The 12,829-nt window shown below is 54.3% G+C and overlaps 1 protein-coding gene across 2 annotated transcripts in view; it reads right to left on the minus strand.

Annotated features, from left to right (window-relative positions):
- SRGAP3 (SLIT-ROBO Rho GTPase activating protein 3) overlaps nt 1-11,827 on the minus strand; it is an 80,797-nt gene extending 68,970 nt beyond the window's left edge. For both annotated transcript variants that reach the window (XM_027702580.1, XM_027702579.1), the window contains exon 1: nt 11,666-11,827. In XM_027702580.1, the coding sequence (XP_027558381.1) occupies nt 11,666-11,732 (67 nt within the window). In that variant the 5' untranslated portion in view covers nt 11,733-11,827. The remainder of the gene's footprint in view (nt 1-11,665) is intronic.
- Nucleotides 11,828-12,829: the final 1,002 nt, after the last annotated feature.

Here is a 12,829-nt window from a genome sequence, read left to right on the forward strand (position 1 = left end):
CAGTGACTGACCCCGCAGGTCAGCCCAGCTCGTGCGGCCCCACAGCCCCCGTGGGAGGATCCCCCCACCCCGCCCTGCTCGGGCACTTCCCGCACCAGAGGCAGAGTTCAGGACCCCACTGCTGCTCCTGCTCCCCAGCTCTGCCCTCTCAAGTCCCCCAGGCTCTGCCCCACCACAACGCTCCCAACCTGCCTCTCAGAAGCTCTGGGAAAATACAACCATTAATACCCTTGACCATTTTGAAGCTATTACACGGGTATTTACAGATATGCCAATGTGACTTAATCCAGTGGCCTCTCAGAGCATTGCTTTGATGCTGCAGGGGAAACTCTAACGTATACAGCCAATTGTGTAATGTTCTGCACAGGGAGAGAAATTGTTTTCTGATCTCTCTAGCAATCACATTCTACCCTGAAGCATCCTATTCACTACTGCTGACTTCAGCATGCTCCACTGTACATAACATTGACTGTAAAAGTACTCAGCCCTTCGGAAAACATGCCCACTTCCAAAGAGAAACAGCCATTAGGCAACAGGACAACACAAAACACCCCATGGCACTCCAGCCTGAACCTGCAGAGTGACTGCACTGAGCAGCAATGTGCAAACCCTTCCTGGTGACAGGGAGCACCTCTGGTACGCACCTCACTGCTGAAGTCCTCAGCGTGACAACAAAAAAGGATTTTTACCTCCAGGAGGAGACATCCCAAAGGAGGAGCCTTTGCCAGGCTTGTTCTGACTGCCCATGCTGGGTGTGGACAGGCTGCAGCCACTGCAGGATGAAAAGCAATGTGACTCTTTTCCAACACTGTACCATGTTATCACTGCATGATCCCTCACAGAGGCAGGGATTTTGGCACATGACCCCAAGGGCATGAGCCACCACAGGCCAAAGTCCACAGGAGATACCCCACCCATCCAGGAGGACTTGCTCAAACCCACACTGCCATGGTTGCCAGCAGCTGAGCACATCTGCAAACTAAACTCTCTCTTTTGGCCAGAGCAGGACTTCCCCACCCCTTAAGGTTTATTTAGGGCACGCTGTCCCTCCGGAGAAGTCAGCACACCCTCCCAAATAACAGAGGAGAGAGAACAGCTGCCTACAATAACATTTTCTTAGAAGGCCCAATACATCTTCATCAACTATGGGCGTATCTCCTTCCAGAGGCAGTCACTGCTGGTCAGTGGTCCTCAGCATCCTTCCAGAGATGTTGCTGAACAGACATCCCCACCCAGCTTGTGAGGTCTGGAGACCCAACTCCACGATGACCGTGGGTCACCTGCCCAGCACCACCATCAGTCTGGAGTGACTAATCAGCTTCTGAGGGCAGGCAGCAGCAGAATATGGGGAGTCTAAGGAAAAGCTAAATATACTCTCTGCTGTTGGCAGGATAACGTTGCCAGCAGTGTTTCCTCCTGCACTAACTGAGCAGCAGAACACGGACTCCTCCAGCACTCCCAGGGCTTTGGTGCATCACTGCCTGCAAAGGGCATGAGCAGCCTGTGAAAAGGTCAACAACACTGTTCCCATCCTGTCCTGGGCTGCAGCCCCCTGATCCACACTGCATCCCACTCCAGGGTGACATTCCCCAACAGGACTTTGCCTCCTCCTCCTCACTCTCTGACAGTGCAGCCCCCACCTTCCAGCTCTCCTGCAGCTTCAGTCCTGCTCTGCTGCCAACGCTGTAAAATGGCAGCGGGGCTTCTTCTCTCAGCTCGGATACAAGGCTGCATCTTTAACATTTCCAACACTAACAAGCTGTCTTGAATGAAACACATTTAGGCTTTTCCCAAAGATCAATTAACCTTTTTTCACACAGAGAAAATCTTGAATTCTCCCTGGAGCCTTTGCCAACACAAAAGTTTTAGGCTGCCACACCAACAGTCTGATCTCTAATCCTTCCATGAGTTCCATAATCTCAATGATTAAAGCGTCATCGGAGTCAAATTCCATGAAGGGGAAAAAAAAAAAAGGGTGGAGATTTAGACACAGACTTCTTCCCAAGCCCAGGCCATTTAAAGCCATCAGGCTACTCAGGCTGGATAGCCAGCCCTACCTATTGCAACAGGGCTCTGAGCCAGAGCTCTTCCACTGACAGGGATGTTCCAAAGCACCCCACTGGGTGAGCTCCCTCAGATCCCAGCTGCCAGCAGACCGCAAGGTTACACACACAGGAAGTTTTCTGGAAAGCATTCAGCTTGCACCACACACTACAGCAGGATTCCATCACCCTGGGCAGGTGAAGCGTTTTTAATCCTCACCAATACCGGTGTTTTATTCCCATTAAGCAATTATTGATTAACCAGTGCATTTGACAGAGAGAAAAATACTACATGCACACAAGGCCAGCAACCTAAAATTATCAAACTGCTGATCAGGCTTCGAAATCTGTTCTCGAGGTCATCTCCTCTAAACATTCCAAGAGCACAACATCCCCTCCAGCTCTCACCATGGCACAGAACCTCCTGGAGACACAAACGGCTCCTCAAACAAACAAAGCAGCAAAAACAAAACCTATCTTTGGGGATCTGCTGCAGTGAAGGGGAAGCTATTGGTTCAGCAAGTACATGACAGGGACTCGTGCTGCAGCCCTGCAGTGTGCAGACACTGCTCCAGAAAGTTTGGCCAAGAGATGGAGAAAGGCCGTGGAAAACTGCCTTCCCTTTTCCCTTAATGGAAATCATTAAAGCCAGCCCTCCATGTCCCCATCTCTGGTCATTTACACAGGTTTGTATCCTGTTCTCTTTCTAAATATTTACTCTTACAGGCCCGAGTAACCCAGCACCCAGCTGAGCCTCCCCACTGCAGATCACCCTGCTGCCCCTGCAATGACCAAAGCATGAGCCACACGGGTATAATCCCTGCCCTGGAGGGCTGCATCCTGAGCATTCCCAGGAGCAGCAGGATGAGCAGCATCCCAAAGATCTGCACCCCCCTCTTCTCTACCTGAGGCGGGACACAGACACTCAACCAAGGAGCAACCTCCTCTCCCCTCCCAGCTGATACAGACTGGAGATAATTTAACTCCATAGCCGTTCTAACAGCGAGATTCTGAGCTGTCCTGCACACCTGCCATTGCTACAAGACAGAGCAATGTTTTACAGAGCTGATTTGAGAAGCCAGACACATTACAGTGACTGTCATCCCTTGCCACAGACACAACTGTTCCTCCTAAAGGCTGACATAAAAAGAAAAGGAAAAGTTGGAGGGTTTTTTCTCCTCTTCACAAATATTCTCCAACTCCAAAGGCAACACTAATGCAAATTCTTCTCTGAAGCTGCTGGACACAGCACAGGTGTGTAGTTTTCCCAAACTCCACAGCACCAAATGTCTTCATGGAGAACCTCCATCAGCTGGGCTTCAGGAGCCAGGAAAGGACACCAGGAAAGCTAAAGGATACACTTCTGGAAGGCACATTGTTTAAGGCAGCTCAACAGCACAAGACACGTAAGCAAGAGACTCTCACAGCCACAGCTTTGTCACCGTTCCCAGACCCCTGGTCCCCCAGTCCCGCTCTGGCCAGAGGTTCCCTAACTGGGGACCTCACACCAGTACAGGCAGATAAACCACTGCACAGCCACCTTCCAAAAGCACTGCTGCTGCTCTCCTCTGACCAGGCAGGGCCCAGAGAGCTCAACTCAGGGACCCACTTCCAGAAGAGGCTGGGAAGCACCAACTTCCACACTGGAATTATGTCACCACACCTTTTATACATACTTTGTTGGTAAAATAAAGAGGAAGATTTAACATAAAAAAGAGGATTTGAAACCTCTCCCTCCCCACCATGGCCAGGATCCTACCAGCTGCCTTCTCACTGCTGAGCTCCAACAACCCTGGGATAAAAAGCAGGGCTGTACATCCCTGGCCTGGCAGGCAAAGGCTGCTGTGCTGGGATGGAACCATTTCTCACACAAACTCTAAAGCCAAGATGCTGGCTGCTCACAGGCATCAAACACTCCCAAAGCACCACGGCAGTGAGGAACACACCAGCCCCATCACATCAACTGGGTCCAGCCCCAGGAACACACCACAGCCACGGGAACTCCCTCGGTAATTTCATTTTGATGCTCCACTTCCTCTCTTAAAATTGCCTGTTGCAATATGCTGTTCAACAGCTGCCCCTGCCCAAACCACTGCAGTTGCCTTCCAGAGAGAAAATGTACTCTAAAAAAAGTTATCTTGGGCCAGTTTGTCAGTGGAAAGTTTACAATCAAGCTCTTGGAGACGTGACCAGCTTGAAGTGCACCCAACAATGGCAGGCACAGAACAGGAGCACAGGACGAGGGCAGCAGAGACAGGTACAACCATCATCACCCCACGGGCTCACACTGTTTACACATGCCCATGTCTTCTGTCACTGCCAGGACACACACCACACACAGAGGTGGGGCACACACAGCACAGTAGTCATTAGTGAGGACTGCCATTGTCCAAGCTCGCTTGGCCCCGGCAGATGAACTTTAGGATTAAAGGGTGGGCTCAGTTCAGCGCAGGCTGTGTCTCACCTAAAAAATCCATTGCGCAGGCTGGAAAGGTAAAAGACCTTTCCCCAAATCTTCGTTCGCGAAGATGGGCCATTATATTATTCACCTTTCCAGGGGGAGTGCTCGCTGGCAGCTCAGCAAAAGCCTCCTGGGATTAAACCAACACTTGGGACTAAAGAGCCACTCAGGCTGTAAGAAAAGGGAGATTACCTCATGTCAATTTTGCTGAAAAGTGGCACAAGGAACACACCACTGAGCCCCTCTGCAGCCACAAGCCCGAGCCAGGCATTACCTGTGTGACCTGTCCCATCACCTGGCAGGAGCACGGGTGCCTCCCAAGGCAGGAAATGGATTTCAGCTGCTGCTGCCGTGGGTGGTAGCTTGACAAATAGCTACTGAAACCCAGCCAAACCCAGGCAAGAGAAAATGTAACAGCTCAAGGGGAAGAGTTCTCCCCCACCTTCCACAGGCCAGCAAAGGGGAGAGTAAATCCTGCTCCTGACAGGGGCTGAAACTGCACACAGAACTTAAAATATTATACCTTGGAAAGGCTTATAAATATCTGTTAAGCACATGAAGCGCGTTTGGTGCTGCACTCTGACGACCCTTAAAACTCTTCACCTGGAACCAGAACTAGCTACAGGCCATGAATAAGTGTTGTAAGAGGGTTTTATTGTTATCAGGAGGAAGGGTAGACTGACAAATAATGCCAGCTGCACCCAGGCAGCTGCCAGAGCTCAGGAAAGAACAGGGCCAGGTTTACAGGATCAAAATACCCTTCTTTTGTATTGAAATCACCTGGGAGCACAGCAGGAACGCCAGCTCCTGCCCCAGGACAAGCCCCAGCCCTGAGGCTGGATGTGCTGCCCAGCAGTTCTGACACTGGTCACACAGACGAGCCAGAGGAGCTGCTGGGGACAGACTGAGCTGCTCAGGGCAGAGTCCCTCGGGCCCCTGTTCCTGTTCCTGGCCTGACAGGAGCCCAAAGCCCAGCCGAGAGCTCAGGGACACAAAGTCAGCCTCCAAAGCAGAGCAGAGCCCTAAGGAGGCCTCGTCACTACTGCACTTCTAAACACGGCTGGATTTCATTTTGTGAACACATTAAAAGAAAGTGACCCTAATGCAGAGTCCGATGTTGGGCCCGCAGCCCCCACGAGGGACGTGCAGCTCTGCCCAGGCCCAGCTGCAGGAGCTGCTGCTGCTCTCCCTGCACACAGATGCTCCCCTGTGAACCCAAGGGTTTAAGCAGCGGGGCTGCTCAAAGCACCTTCACCCCAGCCTGGGGGTCAGGCCACACTAACCAGCTTTAACCCAGAGCTCCAGCTCCCCCTCCCTCTGCGGGGCAGGAGAACACAACCCCACGATCCCACTGTGTGGGAGACCAAGCCCATCCTGGCAGATGGAGCCAGGGACTGGATCACAAAGGCCAGTCCTGCAAGAGGCTCACAGTGTGTCCCTTGGCCACTCTCTGCCAGCTCCTCCATCTTCAGGAGGAAAGCACTGCTCTCCTGCTTATCCTGCCAGAGGCACCTCCACTCTGCTGGGTTGGCTTCAACAGCTTCAGCTGTGGCCGAAGAGTCCTAGCACAAGAAACACTTCAATGATGGCACCTCTGTTTTTAAATATCACCCCTGCCCTGGTGGAGGCCAGCAGGGGCTTTGAGTGCTTCCCCAACACCCATCCCAGAGGTCGAGCACTTGGAGAGCCTTTGAGCTCAGCAAGGTCTTCACACGAAAGAGCAGCCCCAGTGCCTGCCACGCTCACTCAGGGCCCCCACGCACATGGGTACACCCATTTCTGACCAGGTACCACAGCCTGGCAGCTCCTTTCCCCACTGTCCACAGAGGAGGCCCAAACCCAAGGTGTTTTGGGCAGGTCCAGAGCACAGAGCTGCTGGTGGTCAGTGATGTGCAGGAGCTGCTGACTCAGCTGAACCACCCCAGCCTCTGCCAAAGCGCCAGGACTTGAGCTTTGCAGGAAACATCTCCAATAGATTAAATTTGTTTCCATTAGAGCCTGCCAATTAATCTTTATTAGGACTTACATCTATACTCCCCTGCTATCCCTGCACATGGCCCGCCCAGTGCCCGCACACGGAGGGCTCTGTAACACCCAGCTCCAGGGCCAGGCTGCCAGACCCACCCAGAGAACACGGCAGGGAAGGAGGAGATAACAACAAATAAATCTACACAGGAATCAACCAAACCAGGAGCAGCATGGAACAGTTCTCACAGCAGAAACCACATCAGACCCATCAGAACCCGCTGTGTGCCACAGACAGCTGCACCAAAGCCAAGGGAGTCACACCAGGCACACCAGGTGCCCTTGGATCACACTTCCCCACATTTTGTTAAGCAAGACAATTAAGCCAATGGATATTTTCTATCTGTTTCTGTGATCAATATTTAGTAGTTTCCCAACAGCCCCCCTGCACAAAGGGGTGCAACCTTCTCTTTTGCACAGAACCATTTTATTGAATGGGCTGTCAAGATCAAGCCTTGATGACTCCCCCAATTCTGAACTAAAACTACTCCTCTGAGCAAACCACCATCCCAGAAAATGACTGGGTATGGGAATTTTCCCAGTATTTTCTGAGCAAAGCAGAAAGAGAGTAATAGGTAGGAAAAGAGAGTAGACAAAAAAAGAAGGGATGCAGCTACTGCAGTAGAAGAAGTCAAAGCTAATGTGCACTGATAACCTAAGCTCTGTGAAAATAGGAAAGAACACATTGGTTTTCTTTGGCCCCAGGTTTGCAAGTCTTTAATAGATTTAGCATATAAAATTCTAATTCTGTTATCAATTTACACAGCAACTAAGAGTCCCAGTAGTGCAAGAAATCATCCCTTTCCCACTATTCAGCCAGATGCACCATTTGGAGAGTCCCATCTCCAGGATCACCAGGGATCATGTCACCTGCCAGGCACACAACACAAGATGCTGCTGCCTCGCAGCAATCTCCCTGCCAACAGCAGCCAGAGGGATCACATGGGGACCTGCATTTTGCCAGGGCTAAGGTAAAGCTGCAGGAAGCAATTCAACAGCCAATCAACACGATGCCCAATTTTCTGCAAGGTTTCCAATGCTGGACCACAGGCAGTTGCATCTGCATCATTAAAACTGGTTCGTTTTGCTGCATTAAAGCCACAAATCAGGCACGTGACAGTAATGAGGAAGAGACATTTATTTAGCTTTCTGGCCAGATAGACCAATTAAAACTGTATGTCTGAAAACACTCGCTTTAAATTGTGCATCCAAGGATCCTCTGTGTTCTGTATTCCGCAGGCAGCTGTCATGTGGCAGTTGTAAATCTGCAGCCATATCTCCATTGGTGTTTATTTTTAATGCAATCACTCCTGTCTGCAAGGCTAAGGCAAATAAGAAAACCTGCCTCCTAAAAGTACCCTTAAATATTTTCTTTCTGGTACAGCCCAGCAAGCATCTCCTGCCAGTGCTGGGGCCAGCTCTCCCTCTCCCAAGAGCTGAAAGCAGCAGTAGAAGGGCAGGGCAGACCCACAGATAACAGACAGGAAAGCCCCCACTGTGGGAAGGAGGTGCCAGCGCTGTGTGTGCAGCAGAGGTGAGAGCCAGAGGTCTCCACGCACGGGCAGACGGCGAACGCTGCGCAGAGCGGCAAGGACAGCGCCTGCAGCAGCCGCAGACAGGAGCCATCAGGTATTCCCATTCCCAAAAGCAGGCTGGCACTGAGCCAGAGCCTCAGGCACCCTGCAGAACTGCCAGCCTCGTGTCACCAGGTCCCAGCCATCAGCCCCCTGTGGCACCCAGGAACAGCGTGTGCAGCAGGGCACTCACATGGACCCGCGCGCGCCCCACACACCCCCACTATCTTTTCCAAGCATTTTCAGGACAACTCCTTCCCACCGTGAGAGGAGCAGACACAATTCTCCAGGGAGAGAAAGAAGATACAGAGCCATTATGGTTGATAAATCACCCTGTGCACAAAGATTATTCCCCAGTCCAACCCTCCTCCCGCCAATCGCGCTCCCCACACGGCACGTGGGCTCCTCGATTGCCGTTCCAGGGCTGCAGCACTGGGAGCACAGCAGGTCGGGCAGGGCTCAGCTCCCACACTGCAGCTACTGAGAGGCCACCCTCCAACCATCCCAGCCCTTGCTCTACTTCCCAACAGCCGGAGCTAGAGGCTTCAGCAAAACATTCCCGAAATCCATCTGAGGAACTATTTTCCCCCACCATTCATTCCAGGTGTCCATCAGCTCCTCCAGCACTGAGGCTTTACACACCTCAGGCACTGCTGGAAGGTCATTACCTCACCCAGCACTAGCTGACACCTCGCACCAGCAGCACCCTGCCCACTTCTAACATCCATCTTCAAATGCACTTCCAGTGCAGCTCTGCTGGAGCTGCTTCCCTTCCACCCATGCTAGTGTATGCCCTGGAGCTCATGTGCAGGGTTTTCCACCTTTCTCCCTGCCATATTCCTGACCATGCCATGGGGACCAGCCCTGTCCTCCATAACAAGACATCACTTCTTCAATTTTTCACCTTTTATCATCTTCATATGTCAGCATTTCTGTGCCAACACTCTGGTCGTTAGTCCCCCTTGCCACCACTTCCCCTTTTCTCACTATTTCTCTTCCATTTTAGTCTGTTTCTGGAGGTTTGGGCATCCATCTTCACCAAGGGGTTAGAGATGAATAGAACAATGACTCAATCCCTGAAGGAAATAAATAGGGTATCTGGGATAATGAGGCAGCCTATATCCAACCCTTTGGTTGAGCCAGGGGAGACCAGGCCCAACCAAAGGGGAGCATAAGTGGAGGTGGGTGATCATGGTCACTGTCACAGCCCCAGAGAAGGTTTAGATGGTGACACACCCTCCCCCATGTGAGGTCCACACACAGCTCTGAGCACAGAAGAGCCCCACTCCCTCCGCAGCAGGTCCTCGGCCTCTGGCCCCCCTTGGGTCCCCACGAGCACAATGACCAACTGCTGCCTCCTCACCAAACCTGTCTGCCCACTCACCTTCGCTTCCACTGCTCCTGAGGAGAGCAGAAGCACAAGCTACAGCAGAGCTCTGCACCCCTCCAGAGTCAGACTACCATCCTCCTCTCACAGTTTAGCATGGTGGGAAGGTCAGAGACCCGCTGGGTCTCTGTCAGGGACATGGGATGGCTGTCAGGACACAGCTGTGAGCACTGGAGACCCTGCATCTCACCAAGGTTACCCCAAAACCACCCTGCTCCTGTGACAGACCTGATGTGTCCAGGGATGGAGCTGCCACCTCCTCAAAGGCAGCAGGCTGGCAGCACACGTGGCCATTGGGTCTGACTGCCCACCTCACCCCAGCCACAGGCGCAGTTACACCCTGCCCACATCCAAATCAGCCTTTATTCAGGTGAAAACACAGACCAAGTACCCTACATCAGGAAACGGACATTCCTGGAGGTATAATTAGGCACAGAACAGCATCAAGGAAATTATTACTGGCCCCTCAGCAAACTGTGTTACAGCTGCCCAAAACATGATTGCAGCGGTGCAATAAAACACCCTCACACGGACTCCAGCACTAACGGCCTCACATATGGAAACCATGAGGCCACAGAAGCCGGGCCAAGAATGATCCGGCACATGAGTACTCCAGTTACAAACAACAATCAGGAAAAACACTGGAGACGTCTGCAGTGAAGCTCTGGAACAGCTCAGAGCCAGTCCTGCCCCAGCAGCCCCTGTGCACCCTGAGCACCCGAGAAGCAGAAACAAGCCGGCCCAGGACATCTTTGAGAACAACATGGAACAATGGGACAGTCTCTGGGAAAAAATGCAAATCCCCTCCCATGAAATGAACAATACCACATGCTAAAAGAATATTTCATCTGCTTAACTGCGGGGTGCAATAACATCAATTTGCCCAAATTACACACAAGCAGAAAGGTAATTGGCACTGAGCAGAGTGTGTTGTGACTGTTCCGTCACTCTTTGAGGCCACCTACAAAAGACCGAAATGCAAGAAAGTAAACAATGGCACGAAACCAACAGCCAGCCCCTTCCCCAGAATCCCTCCCTCTGGCATGGCACTGCCGCAGTTAGGCAGAGACTTCCAAGAGGAGTCTGTGCAGACCAGCCATCACCCAGTTGAGCCGGGATCTGCAGAAAAAGGGAAGCTGTTGAGGTTGCACAAGCACGGGTTAATCTGCAGAAAAGCTATATTTTACATTTTTAATTAACTCGGTCTTAGACTTAAACATAACAAAGTGGTGAACACATATCCATATAAAACAACTGAGCAAAGGGAGAGCAGAGACAGTTTTATATAATAGCAGAGGGACTGAAGGGGGACGCACAAGGAAAAGGCGTGAGGGAAGCAGTTGAGTATCCTCCAGCTGAAGGTGGGAAAAGGAATTGTCATCAGCTAACAGAATTGGCAATCGTTGCAACAGTGAATAGACTGATAAACTGAAGTTATCCAAAAATATCCGTTAATACAGTTTGTTACGAACACTTAAAATTCCTGGGTGAGCAATAGAGAGCAGGTTACAGCGGCTCATTTCCCTCTGCCTCCAACCAGCTTAGCCCTTCCCCGGGCTGAAGAGCTGCCATGTGTCACAGGGTACCAACTTTCCTTCGTAACAAGAATTAACTTGGAGCCTGGGATTTGACGCTTAGTGGTCTCAACAGACACAAGCTCTCGTTTTATTCCTCTCCAACTCTGAGGAACGCAGCGGCTGCCGCACAGCTCCGCACCCCGCACCAGTACCGGCACTTGCATAATAATGACTGCGGGCCTGGAGGCGCGGGGCCGGAGCACGAAGGCGAAGTTCCTTACATAAGGACCGCAGGATCGATGCGCTGCTCGCCGGGAGGCCGCGGGCAGCGCTCCCGACACCGCACGGGCCCGGGGCTGCCTCCGACCCCCGGTGCCGCTCCCCTCCCCGGGGCGGGCGCTGCCCGGGTGGGCGCGGGGCGCTGCCCCGGCCGGTGCTGCTTCGGGCGCGGAACGATCGCTGCCCATCCCCGCACGGCGACGGCACCGCCGCCCCCCGAGCCCCGCGGGCAGGGCCGGGGCTCCCCCGGCCGGCGGTGCCGCAGCGCGGGAGGGGCGGGGGTCGGCGGCACAGCCCCCGCGGCCGGAGCCGGCCCGTCCCCGCCCCGCCCCGCACACAAAGGCGGCCCCGCCGCGCCCCGCACCGGCCCCGCTACGCACCTTTGACCTGCGCCTCGTAGTCGGCGATGATCTCTTTGTCCTTCTTGAACTTGCCCTGCGCCGACATCGTGCGGGAGGGCGCGGGTCCCGCCGGGACCGCCGCCCGCCGCGCTCCACCGCCGCCTCACCCGGCCGCGGCCCCGCCGCCGCCCGCGCCCACCGTCATTGGCGGCGCCGGGGACACCGCGCACCGCCCGCACCGCGGGGAGCGCGGCACAGCCGGGAGCGGAGCGGAGCCGGCAGAGCCGACAGAGCCGAGCAGCGCCGGGCAGGGCTGGGCTGGGCTGAGCCGAGCGGAGCCGATCCGATCCGATCCGATCCGAACCGATCCGAGCGCAGCCGCTCCCGCCGCCGGCCGAGGCGGGGCCCTGGCGCCGCTCCCGCGCTCAGGTTGCGCGGGGCGGGGCGTCCCCGAGCCCAGGCCCCGCCCCGGCCCCGCCCCGCCCCGCTGGGCTCGGCCCCGCCCCGCCGGGCACGAGCGCCGCCGGACCCGAACCCCGGATCCCGGAGCCCGGACCCGAACCCGGCCGGACCCCGCCGAGCGGCTCCGCCGGTCCCGGTCCGTGCCGATCGCCCCGGTTCCCACCCCGCGGGCGGCGTCTGCCGCTGTCCCCGCGTGTCCCCGCTCCCGGAGCAGCCCCTCCTCTGCCCAAGGCTCCGGCCCCATCCGGACGCCGCCGGGCCAGGGGGACTGCACTGGGGCAGATTTGTCACTCTTTGTTAAAATGAGGGGAAAAAAGGATAAAGTGTTCGTTCCGGCAGAAGCAGCAACAGTGCTTAAGGCTCTTTTCCAGGGGTCTTGGCTGAGCAGTTGGGACCCGGTGCCATGAAACCCCACACACCCGCCAGCAGCGTGTCCAGTGGCTCATCCGAGCCCATATCCCAGCCATGCTGCAGACTCGGCTTCTGCAGATCCACGATCCACTGAGTGGCTCCTCTGTCCGGTTCCAGCCACGCTCCCACCACTGCTCTGCACAATAGGTCCTTTTGTGGGTGTCCTGTGAGGACTGAATTCAGGGAGATTTGATGATTCACAGTTACTCTGCCAGCTTACAAAAAATAACCCCAGCCCATTACACAAATAATTTACCTAGTGCGAGCAGGCAGCACAGAGGAGCATTCTGCATCCCAGCGGCCGGGAAAGGCCCGGGGAGGAGCGAGACA

This window comes from Neopelma chrysocephalum, unplaced genomic scaffold, assembly GCF_003984885.1.
Source record: "Neopelma chrysocephalum unplaced genomic scaffold, ASM398488v2 Primary Assembly neopelma1_189, whole genome shotgun sequence".
Lineage (NCBI taxonomy): Eukaryota > Metazoa > Chordata > Aves > Passeriformes > Pipridae > Neopelma > Neopelma chrysocephalum.